Source organism: Corylus avellana, chromosome ca6, assembly GCF_901000735.1.
Source record: "Corylus avellana chromosome ca6, CavTom2PMs-1.0".
Taxonomy (NCBI): Eukaryota; Viridiplantae; Streptophyta; class Magnoliopsida; order Fagales; family Betulaceae; genus Corylus; species Corylus avellana.
The window spans coordinates 10270169-10288089 of NC_081546.1; the positions used below are offsets into that span (position 1 = coordinate 10270169).

The 17921-nt window shown below is 39.7% G+C and overlaps 1 protein-coding gene across 2 annotated transcripts in view; it reads left to right on the top strand.

Moving 5' to 3' along the window:
* Window positions 1-1958: 1958 nt before the first annotated feature.
* LOC132183669 (DNA-binding protein RHL1) overlaps window positions 1959-17921 on the top strand; it is a 38191-nt gene continuing 22228 nt past the window's right edge. Inside the window, exons 1-8 of one of the 2 annotated variants that reach the window (XR_009440504.1) lie at window positions 1959-2391; window positions 6808-6918; window positions 8280-8366; window positions 8481-8692; window positions 9546-9661; window positions 9850-10076; window positions 14974-15013; window positions 15102-15151. Coding sequence is in view for 1 of the 2 variants with exons in the window: in XM_059597036.1 (XP_059453019.1) it covers window positions 2065-2391; window positions 6808-6918; window positions 8280-8366; window positions 8481-8692; window positions 9546-9661; window positions 9850-10076; window positions 14974-15013; window positions 15102-15151 (1170 nt within the window). In the remaining variant the exon portion in view is untranslated. The remainder of the gene's footprint in view (window positions 2392-6807; window positions 6919-8279; window positions 8367-8480; window positions 8693-9545; window positions 9662-9849; window positions 10077-14973; window positions 15014-15101; window positions 15152-17921) is intronic. The other variant, XM_059597036.1, reaches the window with a different exon arrangement.

Here is a 17921-nt window from a genome sequence, read left to right on the forward strand (position 1 = left end):
CTGAGACTCAGCTATAATGAACAGTATGTGGGGCGGGGGCGAGTATTCCGTGAATGGCATTTCTATTCACTTTTGAGTTTGAGAGATAGAGAGAGAGAGATTCAGAGAGAGAAACTTGGACGACGGTGGCTCACCAGTGCTTTGGTGGAGAAAGAGAGAGAGGCAGACGAGGGTTAGGGAACTTAGGGTTTTCATTTTTGTGTTCGGCAGGGCGGGGTGGGTACCTACATAGTTAAAAAAAATTACCCGAAACCCTCCCTGCCACGTGACGGGTAGTCAAAAATTCAACTTGGTACCGCAAAGTTAACTCTGAACTGGTCTGTGTGGGACGGGGCAGGGTGGACGGGTTAGGTTGTGTGGGTTTTGGCGGGTTTTGTCAACTCTTAGCTATATATCACATAAACATTTTACAAATATCTCACAAAGCTAACGTTATAAGGTATAATAAAGCTTGGATTAGCTCTTAACATCAGTTTTGTGAAATATTGGGGAGATATTTGTATTTTATAAAAAAAAATCATTGTTTGGGCTATAAGATCTTTTTACAAATTTGATGTAATTTCATTAGCATTATTTGATCATTCATATATTATTATCAAACGAAATAATAAAAATATTCGTTCCATTTCTATTACTATTAATGAGAATATCTTCAATGTAGACGTTGCACAAAAGTCACATTTTGTGCCCACTCAGTGAATGACAAATCAACATGTTGCAAATTAGAATATAGGTTTGGGTACACTGGATTATAATCTCTTCATAAATCAAAACAAACAAAACCAAACCTTCACCAAACTAAGCTCGACGGTTTTTTTAAATTGAAGAAGAGAGATATTAAAAGGGAATTCAAATTTGAGGTATTAGCACTAAATTTGAGGTATTAGCACTAAATTTAGGATGATCGAATATCTTTTGGGTGATACCATCCCTAAAAGGTTTACCTTCTACCCCTAAATTTTCGTTTTGAATCAAAAAATAAGTTTTGATACATTAGAAACTAAATATTAACTCATAAAAATTTAACAAATAAAAAAAAACAATTTTTTATTATTATTATTTTTTTAATATATGTCTTACGCTAGCAGGACTCAACGCCGGTAGATTGGGCGTGGTGCCGATGGCTGGTTTCAGCACAATTTTAGACCAAAATTCTATCTAGTGTAATTTCAGACCAATCGCAATTGCAGACCAAACGAAAAGCAATAAAATGCTGGTGGATTGGGCGTGATGCCGGTGGCTGGGCGGGCTGGGCGTGGACTGGGTGTTTGAAGCCGGCGTGGGATTTTTGAAGTCGGTTGTGGTGTTCCGGCGTGCCGGCGTGGTTTGGGCGTGAAATCAACTTATTAGCGGCGTTCCGGCGTGGGTTGTTGTGTGACGGCGTGGGTTGGACGTTAAATCAACTTACCGGTGGATTGAGCCTGGTGCCGATTGCTGGGCGGACAGAGCGAGCCTGGTGTGGGCTGGGAGGGGTGCCAGTGGGCTGGGCATGGTGCTGGCGGTGGGCTGGGCGTGGTGGCGGTTGGGCGTGAAGGACGGTGAATTGGGTTGGGCGTGAATGATTGTTCTTTGTTGGTTTTGATTTATGATGAATTGATGAGAGTATAATCAGATGTAGGCATACCTATTTTCTAATTTGCTACATGCTGAGTTGTCATTTATTATGTGGGTTGCACAAAAGGTGACCACACAGAAGACTATAATAAAGCTTGGATTAGCTCTTAACATCAATTTTGAGAAATATTGGGGAGATATTTGTATTTTATAAAAAAAAATCATTGTTTGGGCTATAAGATCCTTTTACAAATTTGATGTAATTTCATTAGCATTATTTGATCATTCATATATTATTATCAAACGAAATAATAAAAATATTCGTTCCATTTCTATTACTATTAATATTATAAAGAATGGTCGTTCGGTATATGAAACGTGCCCAATCAAATTCGTAGCTTTTCCTTTTACAATACCCCAAGTAAGGGATTCTCGATTTATTAGGAGAAAAACCTTGCTGGTTCGGTGGGTTCCCGCCTTCCCAAACAGAAGTCGCCAGTGGGTACTGGAATGGCGCGTGGTTCCTCATCGTCAAAGAAGGTGGAGCGCGAAAGTAGTCGTGAGCCAAACCCGGAAGTGACTGAGCGCAAGAGGCTGAAGAGACTGGCATTCGCCAACAGCGTACTCTCGGAGACTCCAGCCAAGGCCCACGCGCCGCTGAGCCCTTCGAAGGCCGTGATCAAACACCACGGTAAGGACATTGCCAAGAAGTCGCAGAGAAAGAACAGGTTCCTCTTCTCATTCCCGGGCCTTTTCGCGCCGCTCGGCGGCGGTAAGATCGGCGAGCTCAAGGATTTGGGGTCCAAGAACCCCGTTCTCTACCTCGATTTCCCTCAGGTTCTATGCTTTTTTCACTTCCTCTGTCTGCTTCCCGATAATTTTTGAAGGAGAAGAGAATCTTTTGGAGTTTTGCTTTTGTTTTTTTTGCTAGCAAAGATAGGATAGAAAAAGATGTTGAGATTTTAACAAAGCAAACAGTATTCTATGTTTCTATTGCACTGGAAATTGGCGGTGCTATTTTTAACCTAATTATCAAAATAAACAAGATTCTAGATCTGGATTTTACCTTCTTTTGTAGGCTCTAGTTCGTTTCTCATTCATTAGCTATATCTGAGGAAGTGTAGGAAAACATGAGAAATCTGAGTAATTGGGTTGGATGCCTGTTCTCTCACAGTTATTTAATGACTGCTTAGTTAAACAATTGGGGTTAAATCCAAAAATGGTCCTGGGTTTTAAAAGTATATGGAGTTTATAAGATTAACCCTTTTGTCCACCTGCCCTCAAGCTCGTTTGCCACATGTACAAAAAAGCCACGTAAGACTTATAAATGTTGCCACATGTACATCTTTGTCATCTCATAGGGGCGGAACTACCTTAGTAGTTGGGGGTCTTTGGCAATCCCTTTTTTATTTTTATTTTTTAAATCCTTATAAAAATATTGTTTATAGCATGGCTCTGTCAATAATGACTTTTGTCACTCCTTGATGTCTAGATAAGTTAACTTTCTATAGTTGCACATGTCTGTAGCAAACTAGGAAAATTTTGTATTCGAAAGGTAAATTCTATTTAATGATGATTTTATAGACATGTAACTTTTGTATACAATTATGACTTATTACTTAGTATGAAATTAAGTTTAAAACTTGTTTGCTTTTATTTTACATAAATGCTTGCGCACACACATAAAATGACTATATGTGTATATGTATTTATTTATGGAAGAATCTCTAACTTGTGGAGGTGGTCGTGGGGTGGGGGTTCCCTGCTACTCACCCTCTCCCATGTGGAGAAGGATCCTCTCCATTTTACTTGAAAACTAAATGGACAACTTTTAGGGGGCATAGTTGTCCAAAAACTAAATGGACAACTATGCCCCCTAAATACACTAAATGGACCCTCTCGGAGATCCGTTTCCCTCCCATGTTGGGTGGGTTGTGGGGGACCCCACCCTCGCAACCACCCCCTCCTGCCCTGCAACCTAACCCAACCCAACGTGGGAGAGGGTGGGGTCGCGGGGGACTCCCACCCCGTGAGTTGCCCTTTACCTCGCAAAGGTGATCGCAAAGGGGGGTGAGGGTCCCCCGTGACCCACCCCAGCATTGAAGAGCGTGCGTTGCTGGGAGCGTCCACCCCCTTGACTAACTCCGTGGGGTGGGGTTGCCTGCAAGCCACCTCCGCAAGGGTGGGGGTGGGTCACTAGAGAACCCCGCCACCACACGCGGAGGGGATTTGCCCCATTGCCACTCTTACTTTTTTTTTTTAAAAATTTCTTTTGTTTTAGGGGTATGCTGGTATGGGAAAGATGTACATGTGTCAACGTTTTATAGGTCTTATGTGATGCTGGTATGGGAAAGATGTACATGTGTCAACGTTTTATAGGTCTTATGTGATTTGTTTTGTATAGGTGGCAAATGGGGGCAATGACAGGTAGATAGAAGGACTAATCTTATAAACCCAAAGCTCAAGGACTAATTTTCTCACTTTCTAGAACCCAAGGAATGTTTTGATAAACATGAAAACTACATGGACCATTTTTGGCTTTAACCCTAAGAATTAAGAAACGAAAATGGACTTTTAGCTTAGTTAAAGAGTCTAGTACAACTTAAGCGGCGAACATTTAGTAAGTTAGACAAAATGATGGAGAGGATAGAGGATCAGGATCTATGTTCCAAATGTTATTGATATGCCTGCATTTTCAAAGCAACTAAGCCGAGGATGTTTGGTTGATCAGAAAATTTAGGAAAAGAAACAAATCAATCTGAAAGTTTTCATTGGCGAAGTTTTATTATTTGAGCCGCCTGAAAAATCTTAGAAGTCAAATAGGTTACTGTGAAATGACATTTGCCTTTCAGCCATTATGACTATTCATCACTTGGAAACTTATACAAGGAAAACCATGCATTCTAAATTGCATATTTATTTATTCATAATCTTTGCAGCTAAAGAAGGTTTGATTTATTCTAAATTGAAAAGAGGCATTTTCAAGGTCAAGGCCCTCTTTTACTCCTTAGCTTGCACCGAAGGAAGGAATTTCCCTTGGAAGAGCGTGTGGCTGATGCAGGCTCCTCCGAGGGTGATTTTCTTTGCTTGGTCGGCGGCTATGCGCAAAATTCTGACCTTAGACAACCTCAGGAAGAGACATGTTATTGTGATGAATAGATGTTGCATGTGTAAGAGAAGTGAGGATACGGTGGACCATCTTCTTCTTCATTGCGAGGTAGCTTATGCTTTGTGGAATGCTATTTTTGTTCATTTCGGGATGTCTTGGGTGATGCCTAGACAGGTTTCCGAGTTGTTTGCCAGTTGGTGGTCTGCTGGGAGGAGGGGGAGTGCAGCAGTTTGGAAGATGGTGCCTACTTGGCTTTTTTGGTGTTTATGGAGGGAGAGAAATAATAGGTGCTTTGAGAACTTGGAGAGGTCCATGGAGGACATTTTATCCTCATGTTTTCATACTTTGTATCTTTGGACTATAGCTTTTGAGTCCCCGTTGTCGATTAGCTTTGATGATTTCCTTGTTCGCTTTTCCCTTTCTAGTTAGGTGATCCCTGTTGTATACTCCCTATGTACTTTGGGGCGCCTTACGCTTTTTATTCCTTGTCTCTATGTAATGCTTCTTGGGCTCTCTACAATCAAATAGATATTCTCCTTTGAAGCTCTCTACTTTAACGCTTTGTTCTCTCTCCTCAAATTTTCTGTCCTTCTCAGCCCTAGCGGTGGCGTGATAGGCGTTGCGCACTAGGGTCCGGTGAGTTTGTCATGGAACGTCGCTTCTCCTTTGAAGCAAAATCCTTTTGCTTTTCGGCAAAGGATGGGTGTTCTGCCCTTCGTCTGGAGGACAGGAGAAATGGATTCGTAAGGTATATTTTTGCGAGCAACCAATGTTCTTCTTGGTTGGTGGACATGGTGGAAGCTGCGAGTCAGTCTCAGGTGAAGGAAGATATCACCAAGTCTTACCGTAAGGGAGATAAGGTTACGATAGTTCACGGGGGAGGTAATAAGGTAGGAAGGTTCCTAGAGGTGTCGGTATTGGCTGAGGGTGGTCGTAAGGGAGTCATTTGGCTCCCGGAGGGCCGTTATGGGCGGGGTTGGCGGCGATTTGCGGGAGAGCTACGGCAATTGATGGCGGTACTGGTTAAGAAGACTGGATCGTTGGATTATGTGGTCCCAACTATGGCCGAGAATCTTATGGGTGCTTCTTCTTCGGGTGTTAATTTTGGGTGGTCGTTCGTGGAAGTCCTTCGCTCGACTTCTTGTGTTGAGACGAAAGCTGTTGGTTTGAAGGTTTTTTCCTCAAGCTTTCTCGACTTGTTTCCGGTGTCAACTTACTTCAAGACGATGTCAACTTGCTTCTTACTTTTGGAAGCGGTGGAGGCTCTCAATGCTCCTCCGGTACATTATCGGAGGTTGTTGAGGAGAGGGAGGAGTCCAGTTGGGATGGGTTGTTACAACCCCAATATTGGCTAGTAGGTTTAGGTCCTTCTGGGGAGATTGAGGTCCTTCTTCCTCTGGATGTTTGTCATCCGTCTAAGGAGATTGATGAGTGGGATTTTACTGACCCCCTCGATTGGGATTATGACGAAGAGGAGGATCCGGCCTTGGCGATGTTGGATGCCATTGAAGAGGATTTTCATAAGGTAGTAAAAGTTGCTCGGGCGAAGTATAAAGGCACTAGGGAGTTGCTCAACTTGAAGAGTTCAGTCAATTATGGCGATGATTTTACTTCCAATCGGCGAGGGAAAGGCAAGGTGCAAGGGCAGTATCGCTAAGCCTCTTTTTGGGTCTCGGGTGGGAGGGTTTTAGTCTTAGGGTTTATTGGTGTTGTGAGGGCTTTTGTCTTTTGTGTTTGGATGGGAGGGCTTGCAAGGGTGGTATCGCTGAGCCTCTTTTTGGGTCTTGGGTGGGAGGGTTCTTGTCTTAGGGTTTATTGGTGTTGTGAGGGCTTTTGTCTTTTGTGTTTGGATGGGAGGGCTTCTGTCTTAGGGTTTTTGTTGGGCTTTCTTTCCTTTGCTTTTGTTCCCTTTTCCTTTCTTTTTCTTCTCATTTTTTTAGGCGTTCTCTTGTATACTTCCTGTGTACTAGGGTTGCGCTCTTCTGCGCTTTTGATATGTAAAAATATTACCTATCAGAAAAAAAAAAAAAAACTTTATAAAAAAAAAGGGTTCTCATTGGTAGATTTGGGCCATATGGTGTCAATCATACATGCTATACTTAATTGATTCTTTTTTTTTTTTTTTTTTTTAATGTTCATTTCAGGGTCGAATGAAGTTGTTTGGGACTATTGTATATCCAAAGAACAGATATTTGACGCTGCAGTTCCCTAGAGGTGGGAAGAATGTGATGTGCGAGGATTACTTCGATAATATGGTTGGTCCTTCTCTTAGTTTCGTTCAATTCTCGAGTTACGCAAGTTTTGTTTGCATTGATGGTTGTGTTAGTTTTCAATTCTATGGGGTTGATCAATGCATGCCTTTTATACTTAGATTGTGCTTGTGTCGGCGTAAAAAGTATTCTGACGTAAAACATTTTCCGGGAAAGTTGATTTTCTGGTGTGGTTGTTACTCTGAAAATGATTCTTTTTCTCGATGTCCTCATTCCAAAGACACTTTTTCAAACACCTTATATACATTGAGATGTGAACCCAAATGGCAAGCAGATCTCCCACCTCCTCATATTTGTTCATTTTGTATCCTTCACTCCTGGCACAATATTAAGAGACAAAAGCTATGAAGTTATATGCATAAGAATGGCAGCAAGGTAAAAGAAGTTTTAAATTTCAAATCAAAATGGCTTAGATAATTGAAATATTAGATCATTGCAACTGAGTTGCAGCCTCCTTCACTGGGATCCCATTGTAATGGCCCAATAAAGCTCCACTCTACCAACCCAAGTTAGATACTTTTGCTTCTATTAGTTTGTCTGTTATATGAGTATTTCTAACTTAAAACAAATGTATGGTTGTAATACTTCCTAGACAGACTTTTTTCTCTTTCCTTTCTGCACAATTGTCTTCAACCTCCCAATAGCTACACATCCACCACAAATTTTTATAAATGCTAAATGTACGTCAAAAATTTGAAAAGAACAGTGAGAGAGCGAAAAAGAGAGAGCCCACCATCAGTTAAGAGAAGCATACAGTCAGGAAGTGCGCGTTTGAAAGCTTTGATCTTTCTCCTTTCATCTTCCAATCTTTGCACACCATCATCAAGTTGACACTATGGAATGGGATCAATTATAGAGATGGGTTTTTGAAGTGAAATTTGCTAATATTTGGGGTTAGTGGACCATCAAGGTGGTAACAGGTTCAAATGGGAGAGGTTCGTGGAAAATTTTAGGAGTTGGTAACAATATTTGTAAGGGTGTGCTAAGTTTGGTGTGGACGGTGGTAGGAGGGCTCGTTTTTTGGCATGATGTCTGGTGTGAAAATTTGGCTTTTAAAGATGTTCTTTCTGATTTGTATTTGATTTCCCTCCTAGAATATTGTGATTGTCAATCTGATACTGAACCATTTAGTGCTCTGCTCAAGGGGACCACTTCTTGCATGACTTGTGTTTGAAGGCATTTTGCATTCTTCCCTACTTTCTTCCTCTCATGATGTTCCTGGTTTACAACAAGTTTTGTGTGCCTCTTTGATACTTTCCGAAAGAGTGTTTGATTCTCCCCTGTGAACTGAGTCTTTTGGCAATGGATTACATTTTTATTAGTAACAATAACATCTGATACTGCAGATTGTATTTTCTGAAGCATGGTGGATTGGGAGAAAAGATGAGAACCCCGAAGAAGCTCGACTCAATTTTCCTAAGGATGTGGATGAGGTTAGGTTCCCTTAATATAAGTTTTGTTGGATCGCATCTTTTATTTGTTTGAATTTTGGGTAATTGGAAAATCATGTCCCTTGGTGACCCATATATCAAATGTCTTTTTTTCAGGGACACGTCGTTGAATATGACTTTAAGGGTGGTGCAGGTGCTGCATCTGTAAATAAGCCCGGTTTGCATAAAACTGGAATGATATATGTAGATGAGCATTCTCCTAAAGCTGAGCTTGAAGTTGATCTATCAGATGGTGAAAACAATTTGAAAGATCCGATAAAAGTAACACCAGTTCGACATTCAGAGAGAACTGCTGGGAAATCATTTAAGTACTAGCCTTACTGTCTTATTTTGCTTGATATACATTATTTTCGTGACATAAAAATGTGAGTAGCTGCGGTATGCTCCTATTGCCCGGAGTTATAGAATGCTGTTTATGCTGTCCCTTCGCTCTAGTGATAAAGGGATAGGAAGGGGTTGGGGTATGTCTTACGTTCTTGTGTTACCAATCAGAAAACTTGAGCGTCACAGATCTCACTCCCAAAAATTTATGTATGAATGTAGATGGATCGATGAACATCATCAACTTTAATTCTTTTGTGAGGCTAGTTTAATGTACTTGGTCATTAGTAATTCTTATTTCGAAACAGCCCCCTTCCAACCCCTCAAAAAAGTGAGAGGAAAAAAACGAAAGGAAAAAGAGAAAATTGTTAAAAAGGCACAGGTAGTGCATGTAGACACTGCTAGTGGATAGTTAAAAAGGCACTGCTGTTAATGAGCCACTGCTCACATGTAGACACAGGTAGTGCATTCATTTTTGCAGATTGAATCTTGCAAGATTGTCATGTATCCTCTGGATGTAAGATCTATATATCATAAGACAATTGTTTTGAGTGTGTTGTGGTTCCTTTCATGACAGTTGGCTACATGAATAAGCTTTTTCCCTTTTATTTTCTTTTTTCTTTTTCTTTTTTGAACTTAGGATGAAATGAGAAAGGTTGTTGATCATCTATGAGACATCAAAATTAGAATTTGTGATCCTCTGATGCTTCTGCTCATGTTTCAGCCAACTGTTTGGAATTTTTCATTAGTTAAGCTTTGATGTTCTATCCTGTTTAAGTTATAATCCTTTCCTTTAGAAAGTCCACAAATCCATTTATCTCTACTTTTTTTACTGGTCAGTTTTGCAGAAGCTTCTTCTGGAGAAGATTCTGTTGGAAGTGATGCTGATGTATCAGAAGGAGAAGAAAAGAAAGTTGTGGAAGTTGATTCTTCAACCACAAAATATACTAGTGGAAATATCCTGATTATGTTGTCTTGATTAATAACTGTTTCCGAAGTTACTTTTTCTTTGCACATCTCTGCATTCGAGTCATACTGGAACGTTAGAACTTTATTTTTATTTTTTGGATAAGTCTTCTTATATTTCATTATGCCAAAGTTCCTTTTCATCAGCAGTATGTTTATTACCTTAAATTGAAAATACAGACTGAAAGTCTTGGCTATGTAGCCCTTGACATTGACAATAAGGATGCTGTAGAAAGGACTCTGTTTCCTGAAAAGAATGAAGAGTCTGCTACATCAGTGTCTAGGTCGAGGAGACTGTCTCACACTGCCACAACAGTAGCCACAGATAAAGAAAGATCTTCCAGTAATAATGGCTCACTTGTTCAGACTACTATATCCACATTGTTTAAGAAAGCGGAGGAGAAGGTAAGGTCTTATAACTTGTTTGGTAGACTGAGAGTACGAAGTGGTTAACATTGTTTCATTTTTCTTCCTCTAAAACAGTTTTTATTGTGAAAGGAACTGAGGGATTCCTTATTTGTTTCGAGAAAGTTCTTCTCAGGTCTCTCTCTCTCTCTCTGTGGCACGTGTAGGGGCATTATGACGTTTTCCTCCTTGTGTTATTCTCAGACACTGGCATTCTTTTTAGTTCTTGTTTGTTTGGAGTTCTGTATGGGATTCTTGATTTGGTTTTATGTTGAGGCCAAAGCCTTCGAGCTTTTGGTAGAAAAGGGGCTCTCAGTTTTGTGTTTCATGGAAAGGAGTCGAGGGGTGCCTCGTCCCGGGTAGTGTATACTGGTAAGGTCATCGTGGCATGGCTGTCGGCTATTGTGGAGGCGTAGGTCCTAGTAGTAGATTTGAAAGATTTTGTTAAATACTTGAGGGTGGGGAGCAAGGTGTTTATAGCACGGGTACGACTAGCATTTGGCATTAATGGAGTATGGGGGTGGTGGACAGATAGGTCTCGTTGCAACCCCGGAGGATCGCAAAGGGAGGGGTTGGAGAAGTTGTGCCGCCAAGTTGCAAAAGGTGGTTGTTTTTCTCAAGTTGTTGTTCGATGAGGGAAGTAGAACATTGCCTTCATGACAATCTCTCGGTGGCTTGTTGTTGAACGAATTGGGTGGCTCTTCGATGCTAGCGGGCAAGGCTCAGGTGGAAGTTTCGAACAATAGGTCTTATGTGGAGGTTTTGGGTAGAGTGGGGTAGATGCACGAAAGGGCCATGACAATAGGGGCAAAGTGGGTGATGGCCAAAAAGTTCCATCCTGTTTGAAGGAGCGTCCATTGGTGCCTGTGATGATGGTGAGTGCCGGTAGGGGTTGATTGGAAGAGGACGTTTAGTGAGGTGTTGGTTGGACCAGGCTGCTTAGGCCTGATGCATTAGTACCATAGGTCCTAATGGACAGTAGTCAAGGTGTCATTAGAGACATGACGATTCCAGGGTTTGTGTTGTAGCAAAGGGCATGGCTGTTCATGTAGGGCTGGCAATTTTGACACGACCCGCGAACCCGACACGAACACGACACGAAGTTAACAGGTATTGGGTTTGGGCTTATTGGGTTTGGGTCTTAAGACACGATTAAATTCGTGTCTGTCGGGTCGACCCGTCGGGTTCGCGGGTCGACCCGCCAGACACGTTTAATAAACGGGTCAGTCGGGTCAATCGGATCTGGCGGGTCATTCGGGTCAACCGGGTCTAGCGGGTCAATCGGGTCTGGCGGGTCTCGGGTGACCCGCCAGACCCATTTAATTTTTTATTATTATTATTTTTTTTTATAAAAAAACTTATGTCTAAGTTCTAACTAAGTTAACCCTAACACTTACTGACTCACTCACGACTTCATTTCACTCTTCACTTCACGACTTCACAGTTTTCACTTCACTGGCCTATTCCTTGTTTTTCCGTTTCTTTTTCTATGTAGGTCTATATATTAAAACATTATCTTTTAAATCATTATTTATATATTAAAACATTCTCTTTTAAATTTTTTTATTCTTCTTGGATGGTTAGGATAAATTTGACTAGTTCTTTGGCCTAAGAGATCCCTTTATTAAATTATTTTTTCCAATTTTGATTAAGGTTTTTTTTAATTTTTATTTTATTTTAAAAAAGGGTCGGGTTGGATCGTGTCGGGTCGTGTCGTGTCTACCCGATATGACCCCGTTATGCTAAACGGGTTAAGCGGGTCGTGTCGGGTTACCCGGATATTTTTCGTGTTATAATCGTGTCAGACCCGCTAACCCGTTTAACTAAACGGGTCGTGTTCGTGTTTCGGGTAATCGGTCGCGGGTCTTAACGGGTCCTAATCGGGTCTACTCGATTACCCGTTTTGCCAGCCCTAGTTCATGGGAGTAGTGCGATGAGTGTCAGTAGGGTCCTTAGTGATTTGAGAAAACAATTGGAGTTACTGAAAGGAGAAGTAGGCCGGGTTATTGCAAAATTGGATGTGGGCTTAGAGATTGTTGGGCTGGAGGTAATTGGCAACTCGAAATTGCCCGAAATTGCAATGGTGAAACCCATTAACTGAGGCCCCAACCCTCTAAAAAGCTCTCTGTTGTTGACTGTTAAATTATACCACTTATCCCAAAAGCTTAAGCTGATAGGAAGAGGTAAATTTAATCATTTAATCATTATTTTAGCACTCCCCTCATGTGTGGACTCAAACTCCATTTTAATAGGTGAAGCCCAACACGTGGAATATTTAATTTGGAACGTAAATGACGGAGTCAATGTTCGAATTCGGGACCTTTGGCTCTAATATCATGTTAAATCACCACTTGTCCCAAAAGTTTAAGCTGATGAAAATAGGTAAATTTAATCACTTAATCATTACTTTAACATATATAGATCAAGGCCCAAAAATGGAATTAGGATCCTCTCTAGTTAATTATATTTGAGGCATATTTTTGTCCCATCAAAAAGTGAAAGGATAAAAATACTTCTAAAATATAAATATTTTTATCTCATCAAAAAGTGAAAGGATAAAAATACTTCTAAAATATAAATATTTTTGTCTCATCAAAAAGTGAAAGGATAAAAATACTTCTAAAATATAACTAACTGGATGTTTTCTAGTTCATCTTGTTCCCCAAGAATGATGGACCAAGCCCACCTTGAATTAAATAGGCGAAAAGCCCAAATCCCCGTTAAGTGAAATGCGCATTTTGCAAACCCACTTTTAAGTGGGTGATGAAGCTGCGGGCACGAGTCCAGCAAGCGAAAGCTCTGCCAAGCATAGTGGCTCTACGATGGCTGCTCCGGCGAGCCTTGATGACTCAAAATGTTGCGTGGGAGATGATCAGGATGGGAGTCAGAACTTTTCAGGGGGCACATACATTGAGATTCCTCCCTCTGTCTACTGCGGGGCTTCAGATATCTAGTTGCAGCTTGTACTCCCCTCTCCTTCAGATTTTGCCAGTGATGAGGCTCTAATGGTCTCCCTCAGGCCATCCTGCTTGGGTGCTTGCAGTAATGTTTTTTGGGTTGGAGGGTTCCCTTGTTTGTGTTGGAAATTAGGTTCTAGCACAGGCGCTGAAGTTGACATTTTGTGTTTGAGAGCCCATGCCGATAGAGCTCTTGCCCCTCAACTGTGAATGAGATGTCTCTTCGTGCAGGGTTAGAGTCTTTAGCTTGGGTCTTGCAGAAAGTGAAGGAAATCTGTTGTCATGTGGGGTTATCGTGTGATGGCTTTGAAGAGGAGCTTATGGCCTTGCTTATGGCCATTGAAATGAGCCCGCTTCCAAAAGGAGTCGGGCTCTAGTTTCAAACCAGTTAACAAAGAAAACAAAGAATTAAAAAGATTATCCTGTTTGGTCAATTATGATTCGAAAGGTTGTAGTTCTAGCCACAACATTGTTAAGGGAAGGGCTTTTTGTGGTCCCTATGAAGCCTAAATTGCTATCATGGAATGTTAGAGGGTTGAGTGAGGGGGACAAACACCATAGAGTCAGAAAGTTGCTCAGAGAGTGGAAGGCATATGTCATTTGTTTGTAGGAAACTAAACTATAGTATATGTCTAGTTGTGTTGTGTGTAGTTTGTGGGCATGTCAACACGTGGATTGGTGTTGTTTAGATTCTACAGGGGCTTCTGGTGGAATCTTGCTCATGTGATAGGAAAGTGGTGGACAAAGATTGGTGAAGCCCGTTTCTGTCCCACTATAGTGGAGTTCTTAGATTTTATTTTGGAATAGGCCCTCATGGATTATCCTTTTGCTAAATTGAAAGTTTTTGAATTTTTTTTTGGTGTGGGGGGGGGGCGGGGGAAGTTCACTGGAAGTTAAATGAAGTTTTCCCAAAATTTTATTAGTCGAGTGTGGTAGTCTTCTTTCTCGGTATTTATTTTCTATATCTGCTAGTTTTAAATTTCTTAACATTTTTGACATGTGTTTTGGCCCTGTTTTAATTTCTAACTCTAACTACTTACTAAATTAGTTTTTATGAGAAATTAGAGTTCCATTTACTTTTTGATTTTTGATGGTATCCATTAGCTAAATTTGAACTTTGAGCCTTGGAGAAATTTGGATATACCATGTATAGGCAAGCTTAATTCGCAGTATTGCTGCTAAATATGCAAATCATAATTTTCAAGTTTGTTAGGAGAGGAATTAATTCTTGGAAATTTATCGAACTCAAATGAAATTTAAGCTTGTTAGTAAGAGTTTTGGATGGGATGGACCTTACTGGTAATCCCTTCTGAAAGTTACAGTTGCCAAAAGATTGATGATGTTGACATGTTAACACGGAGGCTTATCCTCATTCTATATATTCCAGGTGCTGGGTTCCTTGTCAATTGTATACCAGCTAGAGACATTTCAGTTTTAGCACTTCTGCCATTTCACATATGGGCAGAGTCATTGTACATCGCAATCTGTCAGAAATTAATTGAATCATTACTTTGTAAGTTTAAGGAACCTTTTACTCAAACCAGATAATAGGATAACCATTTCATGCCTGTTTCATCTTTGTTTACCAGTTTGGTTGTTGCTTCTAAGAGCAGAATAAAGTAATGAGCTCTAGCTCGAATAACACTCTATTTATCCATAGGAGTAGGATGGAGGATGTGGTTGTGGGTTCAATACTTACTGGGTGCGAGTACAACGTATCAACCAAAGAGAAAAAAAAGAAGAGCAAGAAAAAAGAAGAGCAGAATAGGGTTTCCATGGATACCAACTTTACCTATAAACTTGCAGATTAATATTTTTGATTTCTCACATCTATAGAATAATGTGTATTGGAGAAATGGACTCAAAATATACTGCCAAGTAATTTGTAGCTAGCTAGTATTCAGATTCACAGTTTTCTTATAAAGCTTTTCCATTTTCAGAAAGCACCCAGAAATCCAAGGAAAGCTCCATCACCAAAAGGTTTCTAATTTTCATGATTTCTTTTTTCTATTATGAGACTACTGGGATTAGAAAACTCAGAACAGCAAAAACTATTGATTTTGTCCAGTTTCCGACCAGAAGTTGCTGCATAGTAATTCAAAAAGGAAGATTAATGAGGTGAGCTTTTTTTTTTTTTTCCCTTCAATTTTTATTTTGAGCTTCAAGTATAATGATCTTTTCTTTTTCTTAGGGATGACTGCTTTATGTGGGACAGTTTTTGATCTAGTGCAAAAGCTTTGACACCAAAACAGATATAGAAAGCAGTAGGAACGGTTTTTTAGAACCTGTGAACAGTACTCTGAATAACATAGCAGCATAAACAATATCCACGAGCAGTGTTTTGGCTGTTTGTGATCATTTGTTAAACTTTTGAGGGATAAGTGGTTTAGGTTTTAAAGATTAGAATTTTTGGAAAGGAATCAGTCCAAATTCTCTGATATTGCTTTGGCTGGAGTTGTATGGAAAATTACTAAACAATTCAAAGGAAAATAGAAAGGAGAAAGGAGAGACAAATGTAAGCATCACATCTAGGGTTCCTTGGCAATACATCTTGGAGAGGGTTGTATCATATAATTTTCAAGAGCAATTGTTGCGGGAGATTCTCATGATGTCTTACCTTTTCAATAGAAACTCATTGATTTATACAGGCATCTAATGCCTAATTCTAATAGGATTTGAAATCTTATTGAGACTTCGAAATCCAACCCTGACAAGACTTGGGTTTCTAAATAGACTTCAACTCCTAATAAGACTTGAACGATATGGGCTTTAAATAAAATTCTAAAAGTGTATAAAATTTAAAATAATCCCAAGCTAAATATCTAATCTTCATGGATTGGCAAGCTAGCTGAGATTATTCAAAACCTTGCCCCTTACATTTAGTCTATCCCTCTTTCCTGGAACCTTATAGATGGATTGGATACTTGGAGTGTCAGCACTTGCTGTAGAGGAGATATCCGTAGCCAAGCAGATGAGAGAGAAGGAAGCTTTTTGAGATTTTGAATATGATCCCACAAAAGTTTAGACTTGGGAACGGTGATGATAATTGTATCTCTCTCTCTCTCTCTCTCTCCCTCTCTCTCTATTTTTTTTTAATGAGGTGGCAATGATGATATATCTATCCCTCCAATTGATCCGTTAAACTGTTCAGATATGACAAGCTCAATATTTTGCAAGGTTGTATAGGCAAAATGATCTTCGCTTGATGTGCACAATAGAAAACTAAGGAATGAGACTCATCGTTGTCCCTTGTATTCTTTGATTTCTGCCTCGAACCATTTTAACTTGGTTTGTTCAACTTTTACTTCAACAATAGTTCCCATCTCTTTAAAGTCTTCTTTCATCAGTACTGGATCTTCTTTGTTTCAAATTCAATGCGTCGAGAACGGTAGTCAAGGTTGGTTCTGCATTCTAATGATTGAATCTATGACACTTCGACAACATTAATAGATTGTCATATTTTCCTTTGATTGTGACTTCAAGCTTTGTTTGATGAACCCTTTTAAAAAGAGCTTATCTTCTTGCATCTTCAACTTAGCATGCTCTATCTTACTCATTGGAAAGCTACTATCTTTAATTAAATAAGTTGGTACTCGGTCACAAGTTGCATTGGCCTCTGCAAATCTTTCAAAGAAACATCAGTGCAGCCCTTTGATAGCTTAGCTGGTACTCTAGGCACTTCGTAGGCTGATCAGTGGTTGGTTTTGTAGCTTCTGTTGTTAAGGTACAAATTTTTTTTTCCTCCTGTTCGCCTTTATCTTGAAATTTCTCTTTTTCAAGGAATTCAGAAGCCTTCTTTACACCAAAAGCTTCTGCCTTTAATTTTTCAGCTTTACTGCTTTGGCATACAAATTGTGTCTTCCTTTGCTCTATTGTTAGATCTCAAAAACCCTTAATATAGTTTCCCTCGTGATACCCATATCAATGGCTTTTTGGAGATCATAAAATTGTGAAGTGGACATTGTTTGAATTCCAGATCTCAGCTTTCCTTTGAATTGAGCAATTGTCATCCACTCATGCTCAACACCTCCATACTTGATAGTTAGCTCATCCAATTTTCTTGCTTAATCAATTACTGAGAAATTACCTTTCTGAAAACTAACCATTTCATCAGAAAGTCTCCTCTGAAGTATATCGTGAAGCACTTTTTCTCTAAGACACATCTTAAACTCTTCCCATTGTGTCAGTGTAAGCATGTAGAATCTCCCACAATTTGAAACATAGTGGCGTAACCTGCTTTAATACCAAAATTGACATAGGACAAAAGCTTTGGCACTAAATCTGATGTAGAAAGCAGCTTGAAAGTTTTTATAGCAACTGTGAACTGTGCGTTGAGTACTGTAGCATCATGAACAGTACCTGTGAACAATATTCTGATTGTTTATGAGCTTTTTGAGGGATGAGTGGTTTAAGGTTTTAAAGATCATGATTTTCTGGAAAGAATAGGTTCAAATTCTGATATACTTTTGACTGGAGTTTGATGGAAAATTGTTGGAAAATTCAGAAGGAATAGAAAGGAGAGAGGATAGAGAAACCTAATTATACGTTTGGTACGTAGAATAGACCTTTGGAATGGAATGGTTATTCCTATGGGATAATCATTCTTCTGTTAGGTATAGTACACCATTTCTTGGAATAGTCATTCTAATGGAAATGTAAATAAAGGAATAGCTATTCCTAGAAAACAAAATGTGTTTTCTAGAAGACCAACATTATTTAATAATTTTTTCAAACCATTTTTTTTTTAGATTCTGAAAATTCCTTGGGTGGTCGACTACTTCATAAAGGGGTGATGTCAGAATTTTATTTATTTATTTTATTTATTTTTATTTATTTATTTTTAAATCTTGGGTATTTTAGGAACTTTGGTTCAATTTCAGGGAGAACA